Source organism: Coptis chinensis, chromosome 4 (genome assembly GCF_015680905.1).
Source record: "Coptis chinensis isolate HL-2020 chromosome 4, ASM1568090v1, whole genome shotgun sequence".
Lineage (NCBI taxonomy): Eukaryota > Viridiplantae > Streptophyta > Magnoliopsida > Ranunculales > Ranunculaceae > Coptis > Coptis chinensis.
The window spans coordinates 86,756,081-86,776,692 of record NC_141459.1 but is presented as its reverse complement, the minus strand read 5'-3'; the positions used below and the strand labels follow the sequence as shown (position 1 = coordinate 86,776,692).

General features: G+C 36.5%; 1 protein-coding gene, 1 long non-coding RNA gene and 1 pseudogene across 2 annotated transcripts; 2 read left to right on the top strand and 1 right to left on the bottom strand.

The window, feature by feature from the left end:
- Positions 1–7,167: 7,167 nt before the first annotated feature.
- Positions 7,168–7,877, bottom strand: LOC147505368 (uncharacterized). Its single transcript, XR_015220587.1, has 2 exons — positions 7,551–7,877; positions 7,168–7,450 (listed from the first exon to the last, which is right to left on the bottom strand). It is a non-coding gene; the product is annotated as an uncharacterized LOC147505368 (long non-coding RNA).
- Positions 7,878–10,864: 2,987 nt separating this feature from the next.
- On the top strand, positions 10,865–14,784 carry LOC147505367 (oligopeptide transporter 1-like). Its single transcript, XM_086557919.1, has 7 exons — positions 10,865–11,023; positions 11,861–12,300; positions 12,425–12,522; positions 12,608–13,180; positions 13,308–13,566; positions 13,711–13,893; positions 13,986–14,784. Exons 1-7 carry the CDS (start codon positions 10,939–10,941, stop codon positions 14,607–14,609), a joined length of 2,262 nt encoding a protein of 753 aa, XP_086414045.1. The 5' UTR covers positions 10,865–10,938; the 3' UTR covers positions 14,610–14,784.
- A 999-nt stretch (positions 14,785–15,783) lies between these two features.
- On the top strand, positions 15,784–16,755 carry LOC147505366 (protein FAR1-RELATED SEQUENCE 5-like; annotated as a pseudogene).
- The last annotated feature ends 3,857 nt before the right edge of the window (positions 16,756–20,612 follow it).

Sequence of the window (20,612 nt, the reverse complement as noted above, 5' to 3'; positions counted from 1 at the left end):
GGGAGAGAAGAGAGCGTAAAAGAAAAGGAGAAAATTGTGGCTAAAAATTTAGAGAAAAAAGACGATATTGTACAGGTTGGAGTTGGCATTTTAGCACTGAAGGAAATCACAAAACGCAAGGTGAATCCAACAATTTAATCCAAGTGACAACTAGCATGCAGCGGGAGAAAAGGAACGAGGTAAATTATTTGTTCTATTTGTTTATTTATTTAACTGTAACATGCGTTTTAAGGTTATGTTAATGTTTCAGGTAGTAAGAATAATTGAAGAATTAAATGAGATGGAAGAACAGGAGCGGAACGCCACTGTAAGGGTCGAAGAATTAGAAGATTTGAAAGTCCGGGTGAAAATGCAGGAAGAAGAAAATGAAAAGATGACTGCAAAAGTGTTGGGGTTAGAAAAAGAATTAAGTGCTGCTAAGAAAGAGAATGTGGAAAACAAAAAATTGTTAACACAAGCTTCCCTAGAGATAGGAAATAAGGAGATGGAGAGGATGCAAGCAATTATGCAAGAGGAAGATGTTCTGGAAGAGAATAAGGGAGAAAGAAGACCTATAATAAATTATATCTAATGTATATGGAGATTGTTAAAGTTGCTCCGAAAGATGTGCCTTTTCCAGAGAAAACTTAATAGACAGCTGATTTTGAAATAAATGTAGTAAAAATACTACCAACCTTGAATGAACATGCATTGTCGGCAATAATTTGATAATAATATATCATCTTGCTTTTGATCTTGCGTTCTTTGCTGCATTTCGATACGTAGTATGGATAGAAAAATATGATAACGATATAACGAGGGGAAAGCAGACACCCCCAATATAAAATCTATTGGAGAAAGTGTGATTGAAAGGCAAAGGGGCCATGATCGTCCTCAAGGAACCTAGCTATTCAGGTGTCAAAATATTTGTACCGAACGTTAGGCAAGGTCTGGAATTTTCGGCAGCTACAAGGTTGTCATTCTTGCACTTGGACCAAACATAACGTCGTTGCCTTAGTAGTGGAATTCACAAGAATATTAAAATTTGAGAGTATTCCAATAATCGTACCGAGCAAGAATAACCATCTTATTGACTCGGATTTCCTTCAAGCAGGCATGAATGCGACATACTTGGACCGAAGAAGGCATAATATGGATGACCTCTTTGGAATTAATGCTAATGAATGACAATATTAGTGAAAGGAGGAGTACAGAAGAATAGAGTAATGTAATAAAGGACAACCAAACATATGAGAATGGAAATTGAATGTCTTTATTGATGGATAACATGTAAAAATGTAAAAGACCTTTGTAATGGTACGATAAAAAATGTCGTTTGAGTCTGTTTCAACAGCAACCATCGAGATGTACTGGAAATCAGCTATGTGGATGAAACTGATTCAGCACCATATTCAAGGTTGAAAGGTGATAACGCAGTTAAATACTTCGTGTTGTACTATAAGCCTGCAAATTTACAGGTAACTCCTTTACCTAATTCCCCTTGAGAAACGACAAAGCTCTTCATGCCCGTGACCATTATTTGTGGAAGTTACATCAAAGGGACTTTGTGTTAAGCGGGGTGAAATCCATTTCATCCAGAAGATTTAAACAAACAGACGCCCCCGGTCGAGCCTTTGTGGAGGATGACACCTGCCATTATCTCTTACAAGAGTTAGAGATTTTAGGCGGTACACATTTCCGGGTGCGACTGGAGATTGTCTTCTTCTTTGTGTGTAACCAGCCTATCTAAGCCGGTAGCTTGTCTGGGATCGTGGTCTTCCCTCTAGTTGCTTCTGTGACACCTTCCTTCCCTATCAGATCAGACCTGTCTAGGATGGCGATTTTTCTCAGGTCAACGAGGTCGGCCTTCCCTATCAAGTCGGTCTCATTTGGGATATTGGACTTCCTTATATTTTCTTCCGTGACGCTTTCTTTCCCTGTCTGGGATGATAATTTTCTCAAATCTGCGAGGTCGACCTTCCCTGTCAGGTCGGTCCAGTCTGGGATGACGGTCTTCCTTATACTTTCTTCCGTGACACCTTCTTTCCCTGTCTGGTCAGACCTGTCTAGGATGGCGATTTTCCTCAAATCTGCAAGGTCGGCCTTCCCTGTCAGATCCGTCTGGTCTAGGATGATGGTCTTCTTTATAGTTTTTTATGTGATGCTATTTTTTTTTGTTAGGTCGGACCTGTCTGGGATGACGATTTTCATCAAATCAGCGAGGTCGGCCTTCCCTGTCAGGTCGGACCTGTTTGGGATGTCGGTCTTCCTTGTCAGGTCAAACTTGTCTGGGATGACGTTTTTTCATAACTTATCAAGTACCTTTCCTTGACCATCAAATTTTAAATTCTAACATCCCTTGACTCTCTATCGTTAAGTTCTTTTGCAATCAACTATTTCAATTGTTGTTCCTTCAGAGTTAAAGTTTTTGCTCAAACAGCTAGACACCCTCGGTCGTGCCCATATGGAGAAGGATACCTTCCACTGTCTGTTATTGGAGTTAGAGATCTTTGGTGTTACGCACAATTAGCTCCGACCGGTGATTGTCTTTTCCTATTCTTGTAACCAGCCTTTCTAGGCTAGTAGTCACCCTTGGCAGGATGGTCGATATAATTATACCGCTCCTCCATGTTTTGTTGCACTTGTCTGTGATGAGACATGTCTAGGGTAGTAGTTATCCCTGCTAATCCGAATCTCCTAATAGGTTCGGGTAATAAGGTCATTACTCTTAGAGCGTGTACTGTTGATTGTGTTTGAGAAGTAGCACGTTGCTAAGGACTAGAAGTGGATCTTCAAGACAGTCTCATACACTGGAATGGCCTGCATCCCTGCGTGGTTGCCTTGATGTAGTTGAATTGACAACATCGTCCACCGGCCTTTGTCTCTTTGCAAGCTTTCTTCTCAAGTTCCTATTCAAAATGTTAACTCGTCATAACCCACGCTCAACTGTATTAGGGGTGTATTGGTTGTTACCATCACCTGTTCCGTTAGTTGGTGTGAGAGTAATGTCCATGTTCATATCCATGTCAAATGAAATATCAACATAGACGGACGGCGGACCACATAGAGGATTACCTACTTGTAGGTTTTCTTATTGCAAGACTGTTAGGGGTGGTGGCGGCGGCGGAAGCGGTGGCAGTGGCGGTGGTGCTGCAGTTGGATGTTGAAAATTAATCCTACCACTATGAGCAAGTCGATTGTTCAACGGCTCTTGCATTGGCCGAGTTGAATTTCGAGGGTTACGATTCCTATTGGCAGGAGGAATATATTGATAGTTCGGTCTGCTTCTTGTGCTTACCATCTTGATTGCTTCACGTGATAATGGATTCTAAAAAACCCACAGACGGTGCCAATTATGTTTCGGCAACAACCTGCTTAAACACAACAAGAGCAATGGTAAAGAACGCACTAAGAAACAGAGGAATTTGATGTTGGGGGAGATGAAACTGAACCAAATAATGGCTGCCTATGTACCCAAGATCTATTCTCCAGGGATCAAGTTTCAACGTAGTTCTTTATTATGAGAAAGAATATTTTTTATGAATTGGTAGAGACTGAGTCCTAAGACGACTGTGTTTGTTTGTCAAAAGAATTGTTATCTCTTTGAACTTCTATCCTTATCTTTCTACAATAATGAACCTAGACATATTCTTAAATAAACCAGTTATTGGGTGTAGCTAGGATTAAACCCTTGGGCTTAATTGATTTGGGTTGGATCCGTAGCCTTACTGGTTTAAGTTTTCTGAAGTATAAAGTTTTTATTTGAAACAGATGTAAGATGTAATAGAGTTGGTTAGTTATTCTTGAATTCGTGAATGAAGAGTTAGTTGTTCCTTTTGTTTTAATTTGATTTTAGTTTTTTTTTTTTTGTCGTGTTTGGTAATGGGTTATTAGGTTTTCATTTCACCCTGGGTTTTCAGATGATTGAATAGGGTGACGATTAAGATATTTGTATCTTGAATAATTCCCAATTTTAATTGTCTGGAAATTTGGGGTGTGACAGAACACATATTTGGGGTATGACTATGAACAATCTATGTTCATGAGGTATGAACAATACATCAACATAATGTATGAGGTATATTCACTTATTTGGGGTATAAACAAACACTGTTCATATATGAGGATATATAAACAATGACATACCAAAACGACATAAAGGGTTAAATCGGAAGATATTAATTTCAAATTCGGGTTATTTGTCTTTAAGGGTTATTTTCATCTAAAAATTGGGTTTCCGGGTTATTTTCACCCGAAAATTGAGTTTGCAAGTGATTTCGAAAAAAAATGTGTCATTGAGAGTGATTTTGGCCTGGAGGACCAATTACTTGATTTTTTTCCCCTTTACTTATAATTTCTTATTCATTTTTTGTCTAATAATATAATAGATAATATGTTTTTACTTTTGAAGCACAAATAAATTATTTGAGAGATGCTAAGTAGATGTTTCCTAAATAAGCACCAAACTACTATACTCCTACCGGAGTATCAGTTTTTCTTTTCAATCTTCATACAAAAAATATATTTAGACTCTCTTAATAACTTCTTAGGGACTCCATATCTTACGTGACATACAAATAATATTTCTCTTTCCAAAAATCAAAAAATAAAAAGAGAAACAAATAAATAACTAATAACCTGCCCAATTAAATAACTAAAACCCAAAATAGTAATAAATAAATAACAAAAAAACTTTCCTATATTTTCACAAACAAAAAAAACAAAAAAAGAATTGGGAAAACTTCACCTTGCTCATTCTCAATTTTTCTTTCGATCTCTCTTTTTTGTCACATCCCACTTTTTATCATTTTTGTTTATATTAATTTTGAATAGAGAAGAAAAAATCATATGGTTCTTTATATATTAATTAACTTGAACAAATGGTTCATATATATGGTGTATATAAATGTCAAAAAAATATGATGATTTAATTTAGTTTTTTTTTTTTGGGTGTTAAAGCTTATTATTATTATTATTATTATTATTTTATTTCTTTATTTGTTTGATTTGTTTGTCGAAATATAGATAAGGTTTTTTTTAGGTAAGTTAGTTATTAATTTGTTTCTATTTTTGTTTTTTGAATTTTGGAAAGAAAGAAAATGATTTTGATGTCATGTAGGAAATGGAGTCCCAAGAGAGATCCTCATATAGTCATATGCCGAATAAATGGCTTCCTAACATAACGCTATTGACTGCTATCTTGATAGGACCACTTTATATTTCAACACTTATATTAATGGCGTTGCGTTGGAGTTGGAGTTGGAGTTGGAGTTGGAGTACACCTTTTGTTTTGTAGAGGGATTTCTTGTTAGAATCTCTATAAGTATTTCTAAATACTAGTGTGTGTGTGCAAAGTAGAGGAGATGAACAAAGTGTGTTATCTCCATTTTAATGCATTGTAGATAGTCCCACATTGGTTATCCACCACTAGCTGTGACCGACCTACCTCTATAAATACAGGGGTTGTGCTTTCATAGAAGGTAGAGTTGATCTCAACCCATCTCAGAGAAACAAAACTCGATCCCATTATATTCTTCTTCTCTTCTTCCTTTAGCCGCTAAAGAGAGTTATATTGTTGTTCTAGAGGGTAGTCTCTTCTAGAGGAAGATGCGTATTGATACAAATATACTATTTTCTCCTGCATTACTTAAACCCGAGCTCCTTATTAGTTACTAGGGTATGCCCGTGCCTACGGCCCGCGAGGCGTTTACGGCGCTATCTCAACGTTCGTTGCATCGTTGCATCTGTTCGTCTTGTTTAATTGGCGTGAAGAAGTTTGACGCTTACAATCACTATTGGACATGGACACCACAAAAACACTATGTGGGAACTCCAAAAAATGTATTCCGTTGTTAAGGTGGTTAGGAAACAAAACATACTCAGAGATGTCAAACATAAATAAAAAAATTCTGGTCATGGGGATTAATCTATATAACAATACTCATATAACCAAAAATTTGTGTTTTACTATGGGTCAATAAATCTTCTCAAATCTCAAGAAGAGCTTAAATAACATGAAATGTTTGGAAAAAAAACAGTGAAGTGATTCAAACTTCTCTGCAGACCAAAGCAGAGGCATTTCCAGTCTTCCTCGGAGTATATATCCATGTTCAGGGTCTGGACAGAATTTCAAATCGGTTGCATCACAGAAAAGATATCAACATTGCCACCAAAAAAAACACTTCCCACTTCCCATAAAAATTGATTCTACATCAAGTTCTTGTACTTCACATACAAAGAAATGTAATCATCAATCTGCAGCAAAACGCAGCTTATAACACCAAAAAGTGGGTTCTTCATAGAAGATTCCACGAAGAAAGAATTGGAAGTTGCTTTGACATAAACTAAGCAAAGACTTCTCAACATAATAAAAAAAAAAAAAAAAATTTATTTTTTTGCCATCAATTGTTAAACCTTGCATGCATGACGTAAGTGTTTCCTTAAGATGGACACCGGACGAACCATATTAAGTGTGTTCATCCGGATCGTATATATCGCGGCAAACATATTAAGTGTGTCCATGGTTACAATGAAGTTTTGTCTTTTTGTAATGGTCCCGTGCTGAGAAGGTCCAAGACCTCATTCTCCTTACGACTAAAAATCATTCCTACTAACATACACAACTCCTCAAAGTTTCTAGACATCCAAGTCGAAGCCAATTCACAATCGGACCTTGACCATAGCTATCACGACTCAAAAAGGCAGACCTATAAGAATAATACACAAAGGTCGTTTACATCACTTATAGCCCTCTTTACCTCCACCTCATCATCGACATATCCGGTATAGCCATGGCAAGATAGCTTTAACTTGTGTACAAGGCAGACATAACTCATCACAAATGCATGAACATGTTACGACGCTTTAGGGAAATATTGATTGGGCGATATGGTTCAACCATAGCAAAGATAGTTTTCCCTCGCAGAAAGCAAAGATCACAAATGCATAAAAACTTTTACGACATTCGCTCAAAAATATTTGGAAAGCACGAAATATAGTTTTGCAAAATTATCATTAAATTGCCAATTTCCCACACAAAAAAAAAGTCGCTTTTAAGAAAAGGCCTACTAATTGAGTAAATGTCGTTGATTTTAACAAGTAAGATGAAACTTCGTAATTGTAATGTAGACACCCATAACACCACCAACTACAAAAAGAAGTGAAGACAACTGACCATTAAAAACCAACTAAGCCCTCCAATACAAATCATTTAATAATAATAAACAAGATCCAAGAAACAAGGGCTAAAAATAACAAAGGAAAGTAAAATAAAAGTAGTACCTCCAATACCAAGGTTGACAGTTAAAATAAGTGGCCAGACATACTTATATCTTCTAGCAAAAGACTGATTCGCAGCAGGAACACCAGACGATGATAATGATAGTGTTGGTGGTTCCATTGGGTTTGGTGTAGTTGTTGATGCTGTTTGTTGGTATTGCTTCACTTGTGTTGTTTTATTTTTTCATCAGCCCTGCACAAAAAAAAAATGTACATGATTAGAATATATAATATGTCACTGTCACAACAAAAGGTATTATTATAGCAAAGAATGAATGTAACAATGGCGCTACCTTGACGCTCGACGCATTTGTTCGTCTTGTTTAATTGGCGTGAAGAAGTTTGACGCTTACAATCACTATTGGACATGGACACGACAAAAACACTCTGTGGGAACTCCAAAAAATGTATTCCATTGTTAAGGTGGTTAGGAAAGAACATACTCAGAGGGTTCAATATAGACTTAACATTTGCACAACTAAAGTCAGAGGGTTCAATATAGACAGATGACAAAGAATGCTGATTAAAGGCATCAAAAGATACCACAAAGATACCAACAGTAGATGGTTCATGGCTACCTCTTGGACACTTCTACCTCATATCCTACTGTCCTCACATTTATTTTCATAATTCTTGGACAATTTATTTTCTTTTGTGTCTAGAGATACTTGACTACTACTATTTGCAACATAGGTGAATACCAAAAAAATTCAAATAATGCATATCACATTCCCTTGAATGCAATTACTAAGATTAGTGTCTGCTTGTAGGCAACAAAGGGAAAAAAAATGAATATCAAATATTACCAAAGAAAATATGAAAGGGTCAACCCACACCAGCTTTTCCAAAACAGAATATCATTATTGAGAAGTTCTAGCAGGTGTTGCTTGAAGCTTTTGTCCATGTTTCAACAAGATCTTCAAGACATAACATCATAGAATGTATGAAAGGGTGAACCCACATCAGCTATTCCAAAACGGAAAAACATTACTGAGAAGTTCTATTAAGTTATACTTAGTTGATTTTAAAGTATTAAAATAATCCACTTATGGACCTAGCCAATTCGAATATATGAATGTTTTCAATATCCAATGATAAGGACCACGATAACAATTGGGAAAATAATTGGGGGTGCAAAAAAAAGCAAATAAAAAAGAAAGGTCTTCGTTACTCACCTGGGGTTGTGGTTGTTGTGGAAAGGTCTTCAGTCGCGAGTTCTCGAAATTGAGGCGTATACCGCGAGTTTTTGAAACTGAGGCGTATACCACGGGTTCTCGACAAGATGAGAAAATGGGTGGGAGTGATGGCGGCGGCAGATGTTGGAAGGAAATGATTATTTCTTTTTTTTACCCTAAATTAGAGAAGAAGAGATATCGTGGAACCGCTATTAGCTTAGAAATGCAAAGACACCACCTGGGATGAATTTGAAAGTCTTAGTATCACAATTTAGAAAAGACAATAATAACCACTGGATGGAGTCTCTGCGGGCCCTACACCATTGTGTTTTATTAGATAGAGATGATTCTCGCTAGCGTCCTACTGGCTCTGAAGTGTGGTAAACTCCTTACCAGAAGACAACAAGTAATGTGATGGTTGACTTTCAGAAAGGCATCTTTTTGTATTTTTCTATTTGCTAAAGAATTAAGAAAATAAAGCTTCTGTCTCATTTTCTCCTCCTTCCTTCTCACTCTCTTATGTTTTCTCTGCTTTTCTGTATGAATTTTTCATTTTCTTTTTGTATCTGTTGAGACCCTTGATTGAAACCTTCACCAATATGGCAAATGAGAAGTAGAGAACCTAGATAAAATGGGTTTAAAGACTTAAAAATAGACGTAATACGGGGTTTTCGCCTACCTTGTTTGTTTGTCTTTTGGTTGGCTATGAGGTAGACACTTTAGATTCCACTCTCTTTCATTGAGATTTAATAGACAAGATTATTCTTTCCCAAAATTATTACCTTCCTTAGGCACATTTACTCGTTAGTTTTGATACTAAGTCTTGAGAATAGGATATTCACAGTTTGTTTTCCACCAAAATAAGAGCCTAGGTTCATGTGGATATGATACCAATTTTGTACGCGTAGTGCTTTTGACAGTTCATTCCAATTTATTTTTTTTGTGGCAAGTCTAAATCCATTAGTACTTTATTATCATTTTCTAAGAGACCCACTTAAATTCTTCTTTACAAAATATACTTTAAAATGGAATTAACATATATTTGAAGTCCCTATCACAGTTGCATCAAATGTCCCTGCCGTGGGGAAGACGAGCCATTGAAAGATTAGTTCTCATCTGTAAAATGCCGGCAAAATTTACATTTTTCGCTGGAATTCAAAAAATATTTACAATTCCTAAGGGTTCAGCTAACACTGTCAAAAAAATTTTAATTGGATGATAGGAAGTTAAAATTTGCTTCCCCAACAAGTCAACAACTGAACTTTCAAGAATCATAATTTAAAATGATAAAAGAGCGTAGTATCAAACGACACCAGATACAAATATATACAACCTTAGTTTAAGAAAATCCGATTAATGGCATTCCGTTTAAGTTCTGAATATCTGGATAACAATGCATGTACGGTCAAGTTTCAAAAAAAAAATCTCCTTCTCAACAAATTGAAACAATCTAACATTCACATGTGCATTACTACACATCCTCTAAATTACCGTAACAATCAAGTTTAAAACATGTATCCATATTTCTGCATTATGTTTTATTAGGGTATGCCCACCCACCTCCCCGACAACTCATCACGGAGATACCATTTCAGACCTTGATGCTCAATTTATAAGTCCAAACCGCTTCCATCCCAAACACCACCCCCGACAACTCATCGCAATTGGAAATCCCAAGGCATTCCGCTTAAGTTCAATATTATAACAATGCATGTTGTGATTGCTTTTGTTGATTTCAAACAATCCGAATTCAAAATATTCGACATCCTCTAAATTATCAGAGAAGTTTAAACAACTCAATTTATAAGTCCATTCTGCTTGGCCATCCCAATATCCATTATCTATGCCCCCAATTATCCAAATCATCATTTGGAGGCTAAAAAATCATTTTTCACAAATTTACATCCATTCACAAATTACTACACATAACAAAAACATGTTCCATATTTCTGCATTATGTTTTATTAGGGTATGCGGTGCCTACAATTGTTGACTTTTGTTGATTTTTGGACAAATCCCATAAGATTTGATTACACTTAACAAAATTGGAGCACTCTCCAAACACTTTTTGTTGATTTTTGAATGAATCACACAACTTACTAAAAAGATGCAACGACAACTTAAAAAACTGATGGCAACCACCTTTGGATGGAGACCACATTCTCACACACCATTGTTTTTTATTATATAAATTTGATATATCATATAAGCAATGGTTGGACAACTTTGTATTAGACATGGGTTAACACCAGAACAAATTTCAAATTGTCCTGGCATGTTAGGATATAAACAAATTCATAGAATTATAATATAGAAGAAATTGATGGAAAGGAATTATAGCGATTGGAATCTAAGGAAACGTAGGATGAAAAACATCAACAATGATATTGACAATTCCAATAATGCCGGCAATTGTTCTGATCGAATCTCAACTGTACCTACTACCTACCCATACCACTTATATATGAACTATGTGGAGTCTAAACTTTTATTGAGGTGCTGAAAGATGAAGGACACCGATGGACATGATAAGGAGTTGCCTGATTCTCATCTGCCTAAAGATTTGGATTCAGATACTCCTATAGAATCAGGTAACTAACCCCCCACCCACCCACCCACCCCCCCCCCATTACGTATAGTGCATGAATTCAGAATTCTATACACATTTATTTTTGACAAACCTTGTAGTGGTTATTAATATTGATGCTTAATCTATGAACAGCTTAAGAATCAGTCCTATAGTGGTACTTTTACAGTTTTATTAGTTATTCTCAAGGTCATCAAACTAATATATTTCCCAATATTTTTCTGAACAATAAGTCAATAATTATATGAACCCCTATAAACTGATTCCCTAAGTGAGCACTATTGTAGTGCGTTTGTTTACCGGGAATCGGACTTGAGGAGTGGAATTAAATAGAATTTTTGGTGGACTACCCACTTTTGGTTTGTTTGGGAGGCTTGGAATCCAATAGAATTGAATTCTAAATTGACTCCAAATCCTTTTATAAGTCTTCCACAGACCTATGGTAATCCATAGAATCGTAGACAAACATACATTATGTTTTGGGTCAAACACAAAAATCTAAATAGGAATTGAACTCTAAAAGTTTACCAAACACACATTTTGTAAATTTGAATCAAATTCTAACTCCATTCACGCACTCTTGATTCAATATAATATAGTAACTAGTTGGAGAAATAGAATAGAGCGTCAGTTTTTACGAGTGAACCTAGAACTGCGCTTTTCAGAATATAATAACATCTCTGTTTACCTGCAGTACAAAAATTTATTTACCATGAACAATGGTTCCATTAATTGTCAGACTCTTAATTGGTCCCATGACAAATAAGTACACATCAGAACAGACATTTAGCGGAATGAAATCGTTTGATGTGTAATTTGGAACAATTGTTTTTTCCTACAGATGATGTTGATGATTGTCCAATTGAGCAAGTTCGTTTCACGGTTTCAATCAAAGACGATCCAACATTGCCCGCTCTAACATTTCGAACATGGTTTTTGGGGTTCATCGCTTGTGCTGTACTATCTTTCTTGAATCAATTCTTTGGTTACCGCCAGGTTCCGCTATTTATCTCATCAGTTTCAGCCCAAATTGTAGTACTTCCAATAGGAAGATTTATGGCTGCAACTTTACCGACAAAGTCAATACGAATTCCAGCTACACCATGGTCACTAACGCTCAATCCCGGACCATTCAACTTGAAAGAGCATGTATTGATCACCATCTTTGCCAATTCAGGTTCCAATGGTGTGTACGGTGTGAATATTATTACCATCGTGAAGGCTTTTTACTTTAGAGGGATTCCTATTGCAGCAGCGATATTGCTAACACAAACTACACAGGTCATTGACAAATCTTTGTCACCTGATTATAATTACACAACTGAAACTAAAGATATATATGACCTTCACTTCCAGTATTAAGCTTAAACATCTATTAATTCTGTTAATCTTTGATGGAAAATAGTTGCTTGGTTATGGATGGGCTGGTATATTCAGAAAGTTTCTTGTTGATTCTCCTTACATGTGGTGGCCAACCAATTTGGTTCAAGTATCATTATTTAGGTCTCTCTCTCTCTCTCTCTCTCTCTCTCTCTCTCTCTTGTGTACGTTTGTGTTTTGACAATCATTTCACCTATTGAACTTGTAGAGCACTTCATGAAGAAGAGGTTAGGCCTAAGAGAGGACTAACTAGGCTCCAGTTCTTCTTCCTAGTCCTCACATCAAGCTTCTGTTACTACATTGTGCCTAACTACATGTTTCAATCCATTACTGCACTGTCATTTGTTTGTTGGATTTGGAAGGACTCGGTGACAGCACACCAAATTGGATCCGGTCTCTTTGGACTTGGCCTTGGATCATTTGCCATAGACTGGGCAACCGTAGCTAGTTTCATTGGAACTCCATTAGCCACCCCTTGGTTTGCGATCGCCAACATTATGTTTGGTTTTGTTGCTACAGTCTATGTACTGATCCCTATAGCTTATTGGACTAACGCTTATGAAGCCAAACGATTCCCGATCTTCTCTCCTCATATGTTCGATGATGATGGTCAAAAATATGATGTTTCACGAGTATTGGACCAAAAAACCTTTAAGTTTAATCATGAGGGCTATCATAATTACAGTAAGGTCAATCTCAGCATCTTCTTTGCATTCACCTATGGGCTAAGCTTTGCAACATTGGCTGCTACCATCACTCATGTAGCTCTTTTCCATGGAAGGTAGAAACATATTCGTTCTCATCCACATATACTCTATCTCCATTGGTTTTCTTTAATTTTCTGGAGTCGCCATACTAAAATTGTAATAAACCACTTATGAAAATTATATATAATATTTTGTTTATAGAACAATTTGGCAGCAAACAAGAGAGACGTTTCGAAACCAGATTGGTGATGTCCACACAAGGTTGATGAAGAAGAATTATAAGTCTGTCCCTCAGTGGTGGTTTTACACACTTTTAGCTTTGGTGCTTGCACTCTCTATATATACTTGTGAAGGCTTTGATAGGAATTTGCAGCTTCCTTACTGGGGAGTGATAATGGCAGCTGTTTTAGCACTATTCTTCACCCTTCCTATCGGTATAATAACAGCTACAACAAATCAGGTAACAAGTTCTGTACACTTATGTAGGCGGTTATTAAAATTTATATTTTATTTTAATTACAAGATTTAAAAATAACAGTATAAAAGTATATTATCATATCATCCGGCCTGTTTAATCAGCTTGGGGAATTTTGCTTCTTTGCAGACACCAGGTCTAAATGTGATTACCGAGATGATTATCGGTTACATGTATCCTGGTTATCCTCTTGCTAATGTGGTTTTCAAGACATATGGTTACATCAGTATGACTCAGGCCATTACATTTCTGTCAGATTTCAAATTAGGACACTACATGAAGATCCCTCCAAGGTCCATGTTCGCTGTCCAGGTGTGTACTTGCATTGCTCCAAGCCTATATCATATGAAGGTCTTTGTGATTTAAATTGAATAATGACAAGAATGTGAATTTGTTGGATGTAGTTGGTCGGTACTCTGATTTCATCGTCTGTCTACTTTGGCACTGCTTGGTGGCTCCTTGAATCAGTGGAGGGTATTTGTCAACCACATTTGTTAAAGAAAGGAAGCCCATGGACATGCCCTGGTGATGATGTTTTCTACAATGCTTCTGTTATTTGGGGTGTTGTAGGACCACGCCGAATGTTTGGAGATCTTGGTCAATATAAGAAGCTGAATTATTTCTTCCTTGTTGGAATCCTTGCACCGCTGCCTGTGTGGGCGCTTTCGCGTATGTTTCCCAAACAAAAGTGGATAGGCCTGATTAACATGCCTATCATCCTTGGTGCAACTGGAGCTATGCCCCCGGGTAGGGCAGTCAACTACCTGATGTGGGGCGCTGTCGGCTTCGTCTTCAACTTCTATATCTACAGAAGGTACAAGAGGTGGTGGGCTAGGCACAACTACGTGCTATCAGCAGCACTCGACGCCGGAGTTGCCTTTTCAGCTATTCTTACTTATGTAACTCTGCAAATAAGGAACAAAAATGGGATGAATTGGTGGGGAATGGAATTGGATGATCATTGCCATCTAGCCTGGTGCCCCACTGCTCCAGGGATAGTGGTTGAGGGCTGTCCTGTTTTCAAGTGAGATGCTGATTAGTATGTAATTTCATATTGTGTCTAGAAAGTGCATGGGCTACGCTAGTTCAGTAGTATTTGGGAGGGTACACAATGTGCCTGTTACCACTGTTGTTCCTACTTCAATTAAAAGATGTCCCTCAAGTCACAGATCCTCTTAAAAAAATGCTTGATTCCTCTCTTCAGTTGCTGAGATTTGGTGTGTTATTTTGATTCACAGTGGAAGCATTTGATAGCTTATGTCTTCGGCTTGCGAGGGAACTTTTCCCTGTTCAGGGTCAAGTCCCGTGAACCCCATGCAAACAGATCGACCGTCGCATCCTGATCGAACTAAAATATTTAACGATTTGGAAAACTGTCTGAAATTGCTCTGAAGTGTGAATATAAACGCTCAAACAATTTAACCATGCACTTAATAAGTTAAAATTAGTGACATATATATATATATATATATATATATGGGGTTGGCTACCTTGACAGCCCCAATTGACAGCTTATCTTGACAGCTTGTCACGTCCGTTTGATCACAACCCATCCAACGTCCAAGAACTATTCCTTATCAAACAAAGAATTCAGGGTGGGTATAATGGTCATTTTGATTTTCTATTCATAAAAAAAACAAAAAACCCAACAAAACACCCTGAGACTTCTTCTTCTTCCTCTCTCTTCCTCACTCATTCCTGAGAGAAACCCACACCGGTTTCTTCTTCACAAAAGATCACCCAACTATTCAATTGGAGCCCATTATCTTTCTTTTTTCACAAAAATCACTATACTATTTTTTTGGAATTAGCCATCTCTCAGAAACCAAGGTAAGTTAATCTTATTTTATCATTCTTTTGGTTTTTCCGATTTGTAAGAAGTTAATATTCTTTGCTTTGATATTGTCCTTTGAACTTAAGTGCTTTCTTTTTGAATTAGAATTCTTAGTTGTTTGTTCTCGAAGAATTGCTCTATAGCCCTCTTTTTTATACCATAATCGTTTTTGCTAATTAGAATAGACGTTAAAATTGTCAATTTAATATATGGGAGTCATTAATATCTATTTTAAGTCATTTGATATTTTCTCTGTTTCTTTTTTTGCTAGAAATGGAAGAAAATGTTAGAGCTTTGTTGGCACTTCTTCTTGTTGTCTTGATTCTCAAAGTAATGGCGTTAATAAATTAGTTGCTCCACACTTAGGTATGAAATTTAATAGTGTTGATGAAGCAAAGACTTACTACTGAGAGTTTGGTAAACAGAGAGGATTTGAGATTAGTGTTCGGACTATGGATAAAAAACAAACGGGTGTGGAATTGCCTTCTAATTGTCTATTGGTTTGCTCACGCGAGGGGGTCCATAACAAGAAAGAAGAAATTGAAGGTGTAGCTTCGAGAAGTACTTCGACTATTAGATGTGGTTGCCAAGCTAGAATCGAAGTTACAAAAAGAAAACTTGAAGATATATATGATGTGAGTTTGGCTGAAAATCGCCATAGCCATGGTTTCGTCACTCCATCAAAGAGACAATATATGAAAGGTAACAAAAATATGCCTGAAGCTGCAAAGAGTTTGACAGAGGTTTTTCATGACAACGGTATACCTGTAGGGAAAGTGGCAGACGTTTTCCATGGGGATGAGATTGGGTTTCGGAGAAAGCATTGTTGGAACCACCATTATGGTTTGATTGAGAAAAATGCCTAAAGATAATGATGCAACAGCCGTGCTTCACTATTTTAGGCGTAAGAGTCTTGAAAATCCTTAGTTCTACTATGCCGTTCAATTATATACAAAAGGTGTAGTAGTAAATTTTTTTTGGGTTGATGGAAGGTCCCGTGTCCAATATGAGTACTTTGGGGATGTCGTATCTTTTGATACAACATATAGAACTAATGTTTACGGTATGCCGTTTGCCCCTTTTACTGGAGTCAACCACCACATGTAGTCCATTCAGCTTGGTTGTGCCCTGCTACTTGATGAGACAGAAGAGACATTTGTGTGGTTGTTTCAGACATGGCTTGCAGCTATGGGTGGTCGCCCCACCAACTTCAATACTTATCGACCAAGATTTAGCGATGACTACAGTAGTTAGAAGAGTTTTTTCCTACTATTCGACATCGATTTTGTCTTTGGCACATTATCAGAAAATTTCGAGAAGTTGTCATTTGTCTACCATAGGCTCGATGCTTTGTGTTGAGCTTACATATATTATTTGGAAGTCATATAGGATTGTTGATTTTGAAAGCGGTGTGGTCTCGCACTCTTGTTGAAGTATAACTTGACCGAAAATACTTGGTTGATGAAAATATATAAAACCGTGACGTCTTGGGTTCCGGCTTATCACAATGACATTTTTTTTGCTGGTATGCATACGACTGGGCGAAGTGAATCAATGAATTCTCATTATGATCAATTCGTTAGTTTGACGACTACACTTATGGAATTTGTCCATGGTAATGAGAGGTCTTTGGAATCGATAGCCAGGAATGAAAGGGAATCTGATTACCGTACCAAACATACTTCTCGCATTGTGGCTAAGGATGATTTCCTCCTCAAGCATGCATGCAGGTAAAGTTTATACCATTAGTGCTTTCAATAAATTCAAGAAACATTTAGAAAAGGCTAAGATGAAGTATAGAATTGTTGGAGAAGAGATAGACATACATGGAATAGGAATTTATACGGTGAAGACAAGAGACATTAAGCAAACTTCAATTTGGAAAGTGACTTTTAATAGAGGAACTTTGGAGGGTATTTGTGAATGTAAGAATTTTTCAGTTCGAAGGATTACTTTGTGCTCACATTTTAAAGCTTTTTCAGCGTTATGACATCGAAGAGATTCCGATCATTTTATTTTGAAACAAGGATGGGCCTAAAAGGCAAACACATACAGAGCGGTGTTTGATGGTGGACTAGTGGCCGGTCATGAAGACCATGAGCCATTAAGAGTTGCCCATTGTATCAAGGTTGCTACTCAATTGGCTTATGATGCATCAACTAGTGTTGAGACATATGCATATTTTATTCGAGAAGATGAGTGAAATGTCTATTGGAGTTTGAGACTCAAGGAAACTATCAACAAAATGGATGCAATGAATAATGAAGCACCTCCAGTTGAAGAGCCTATAGTTGATACCTCACAGGTAATTTATTTAGTTTGTTTTTTTTTATCTTTGCAATGATAAAAATCCTATTTGATTTTAACTCTTAAATCTTCTTTTCAGCTCTTGGTTTTAAATCCCAACATTTCTCAAACGCGAAGGGGAGGAAGAAGAAAACGGAGAGAATGAAAGGCCCCGGGGAGGAAGCCTTAGAGAATCCGGGAAGAATGTGTAAATCTTGTAATAAGATTGCTAAAGCCACGACTCGAAAATTGTCCGAAAAAATTAAAAACAAGAGTGTGGAATGACATGCTTGTTGAGTGTGGAAGGACCGTTGGTTATATTCTTACTTGTCTTGTTTTTTGGGTGTTTTTTTTCTAATTGTAAGAATTATAAAACTATCCAATTTTTGGGAGCTTACACCAATGATTTGGTTTTTTATGTCGGATAATTGATACTAGAAAAAAATGGTATGAGGCAGGTGATCCTAGGTTGTAGAAAGTCCGAAAGTGATTCGATTGTTGTTCCCGATGGAGCGGCTTTGTGCATATCGATATTTTGAGAATGTGAGGAATTTCCTTGTAGCTGTGGAAGAAATGGGACTTCCCAATTTTGAAACATCTGATCTGGAACGGGTAGACACAATTTTGAGAAATTTCGGTTTTTAAGGATGTACATTGTTGCTTAGGTAGCTGAATTTGGACAGGCGGATGTGGTATGTCAAGATTTGGTGGGAGTCTAAAACCTAGCAATTCCAGAAAATATTTCACAAGAAAAAATTAAGAACCTTTTACGAATTCCTTGTCAAGGAACGCATCCAAATCATTTGGTGTGGAACTGAATTCAAATGTTGATCTTGCCCATGATACTGATATGGTTTGTAGACTATAATTATTTTTCGGTTTGTGCTCAAAGTTTTCCATGTTATGTAGTGAGTTCAAAAGTTAAAATATCTGCAAATTAAATTGGTGCAGAATAATCGTTCATTGAACATGTTTGTCCATACTCTTTTTTCAGAGAAGAAACCAAAAGATGTCCCAATTGTAAGAGTTCTTTCTCTGGTTTAGTTATTTCCTTTCAGTAAATTAGTAAAATTGTTGTCCCAATTGTATGAGCTATGAACAATTGGACTATGAACAATGAGTGTTCATAGTCCATACTGTACTATGAACAATCAATGTTCATAGTCATGAGCTATGAACATTCTCTTTTTATCACAATTGGACTATGAGCGATGATTGTTCATAGTCCATATCTTATCTTATGAACAATCAATGTTCATAGTCATGAGCAATGAACAATTTATGTTCATAGTCATGAGCAATGAACATTCTTTGTTCATATCACAATTTGACTATTAACAATGATTGTTCATAGTCATGAGCTATAAACATTCTTTGTTCATATCATTCAAAAAATGAGTTGGTGCAATATTGTTAGGATGCGCCTATATCCCAAGCACTATAAGAGGGCGGGCGCCTATTTGGGTTTAGGGCTGCGCTATATAGCCCGCATTATATAAGAGGCCTATTTAGGTTTAGGGGTGCGCCTATATCCCAAACACTATAAGAGGGCGGGCTCCTATTTGGGTTTAGGGGCGTGAGCCTATATCCCAAGCACTATAAGAGGGCGGGCGCCTATTTGGGTTTTACTTTTCAGTTGTTATTTTCGGTGAGTAGATTGTGGGCTTTGTGACTATGAACAATTGGACTATGAACATTTATTGTTCATAGTCATGAGCTATGAACGTTCTTTGTTCATAGTCCACAAATTGTTCATAGTCCACAAAGAACTGTTTCTATATCCAATTGGCATTCAAATACAACAATAATGAATGAACCCATATAAACAATAGCATAGCATTGAATTATTTTTTACATTGCTGATAACAAAGCTTTAAGTTTACAAAGCTTTCAATGTATACACTAACACACCTTTATCAGCTCTTCATGTTTTATATATGAGTTTTATCAAGATGTCTTAAATAATATATTCAGACCAATAATTTAATAATATTTTATATTGTTATGAAATTTATACAATGGATAATTAACATAACATAGTTTACAATATATATAATGCCTTACTATGAGAGTTGCTTATGAACATATCCCTTAAGTTGGGATGAAGTTATCAGTGGAAAAGGTGTTGGATCCAAAATATGAATCCAAAAATCGGCAAAAGAGTACAAAAGGTACCAAAATATAATCGATTAACTCCGATCAATCCAAAGAGTACAAAAGGTCTTTGGAATGATTACACTAGAAACTTACCCGATCCAAGTTCTTTGAATAGCCATTTGAGCGAATCGCCAAATCTTTTTTTTTTTTTTTCTTGTTCCTGTAGCTTTTCCTTATGTGTAAGGGAAACTTTTGATCTGGACCATCTTGACGATTGCCATCTCCAACACATATTTTATACTCTTTGAAACTTATGTGTGTAAGAGTTTTATCGACTCTTCATGTTTTATATATGAGTTTTACAAATCATTATGTTAACATATTTTTTTTGACTCCATAAATTCACATATTATAGCCGTCTCTGATGGATATTAGTAATGGTATGTTATTTTGTTGAAAAAAACATGCAATCGATATAAGTTTAAACTAAGTTATAAAAATCGGTGGCAAAAAAAAAAAAAAAAAAAAAAAAAAAAAAAAAACTTACCAACCGCAAAGTAGTTTTGTTGATGTATTCTTCGGATGGCCATGAATGTTTTCTACAATGAAAAATATTTCCACTAACCATATCTATCATATTAATCTTTTAAAACTTCAACTGCGGATCGCTTTCTTTTCGGTCTGCAAGTAAATTTTTCCGGAAAAATGAAAGAAAGAAGGAAAGAAAACGCGATCTAGGAGAGAGAAGTGTGGCACGTGGCAAGCGGAGAACTGCCCTTTTACTGATAAAAAGCAAATAAGGCATGTGACAATT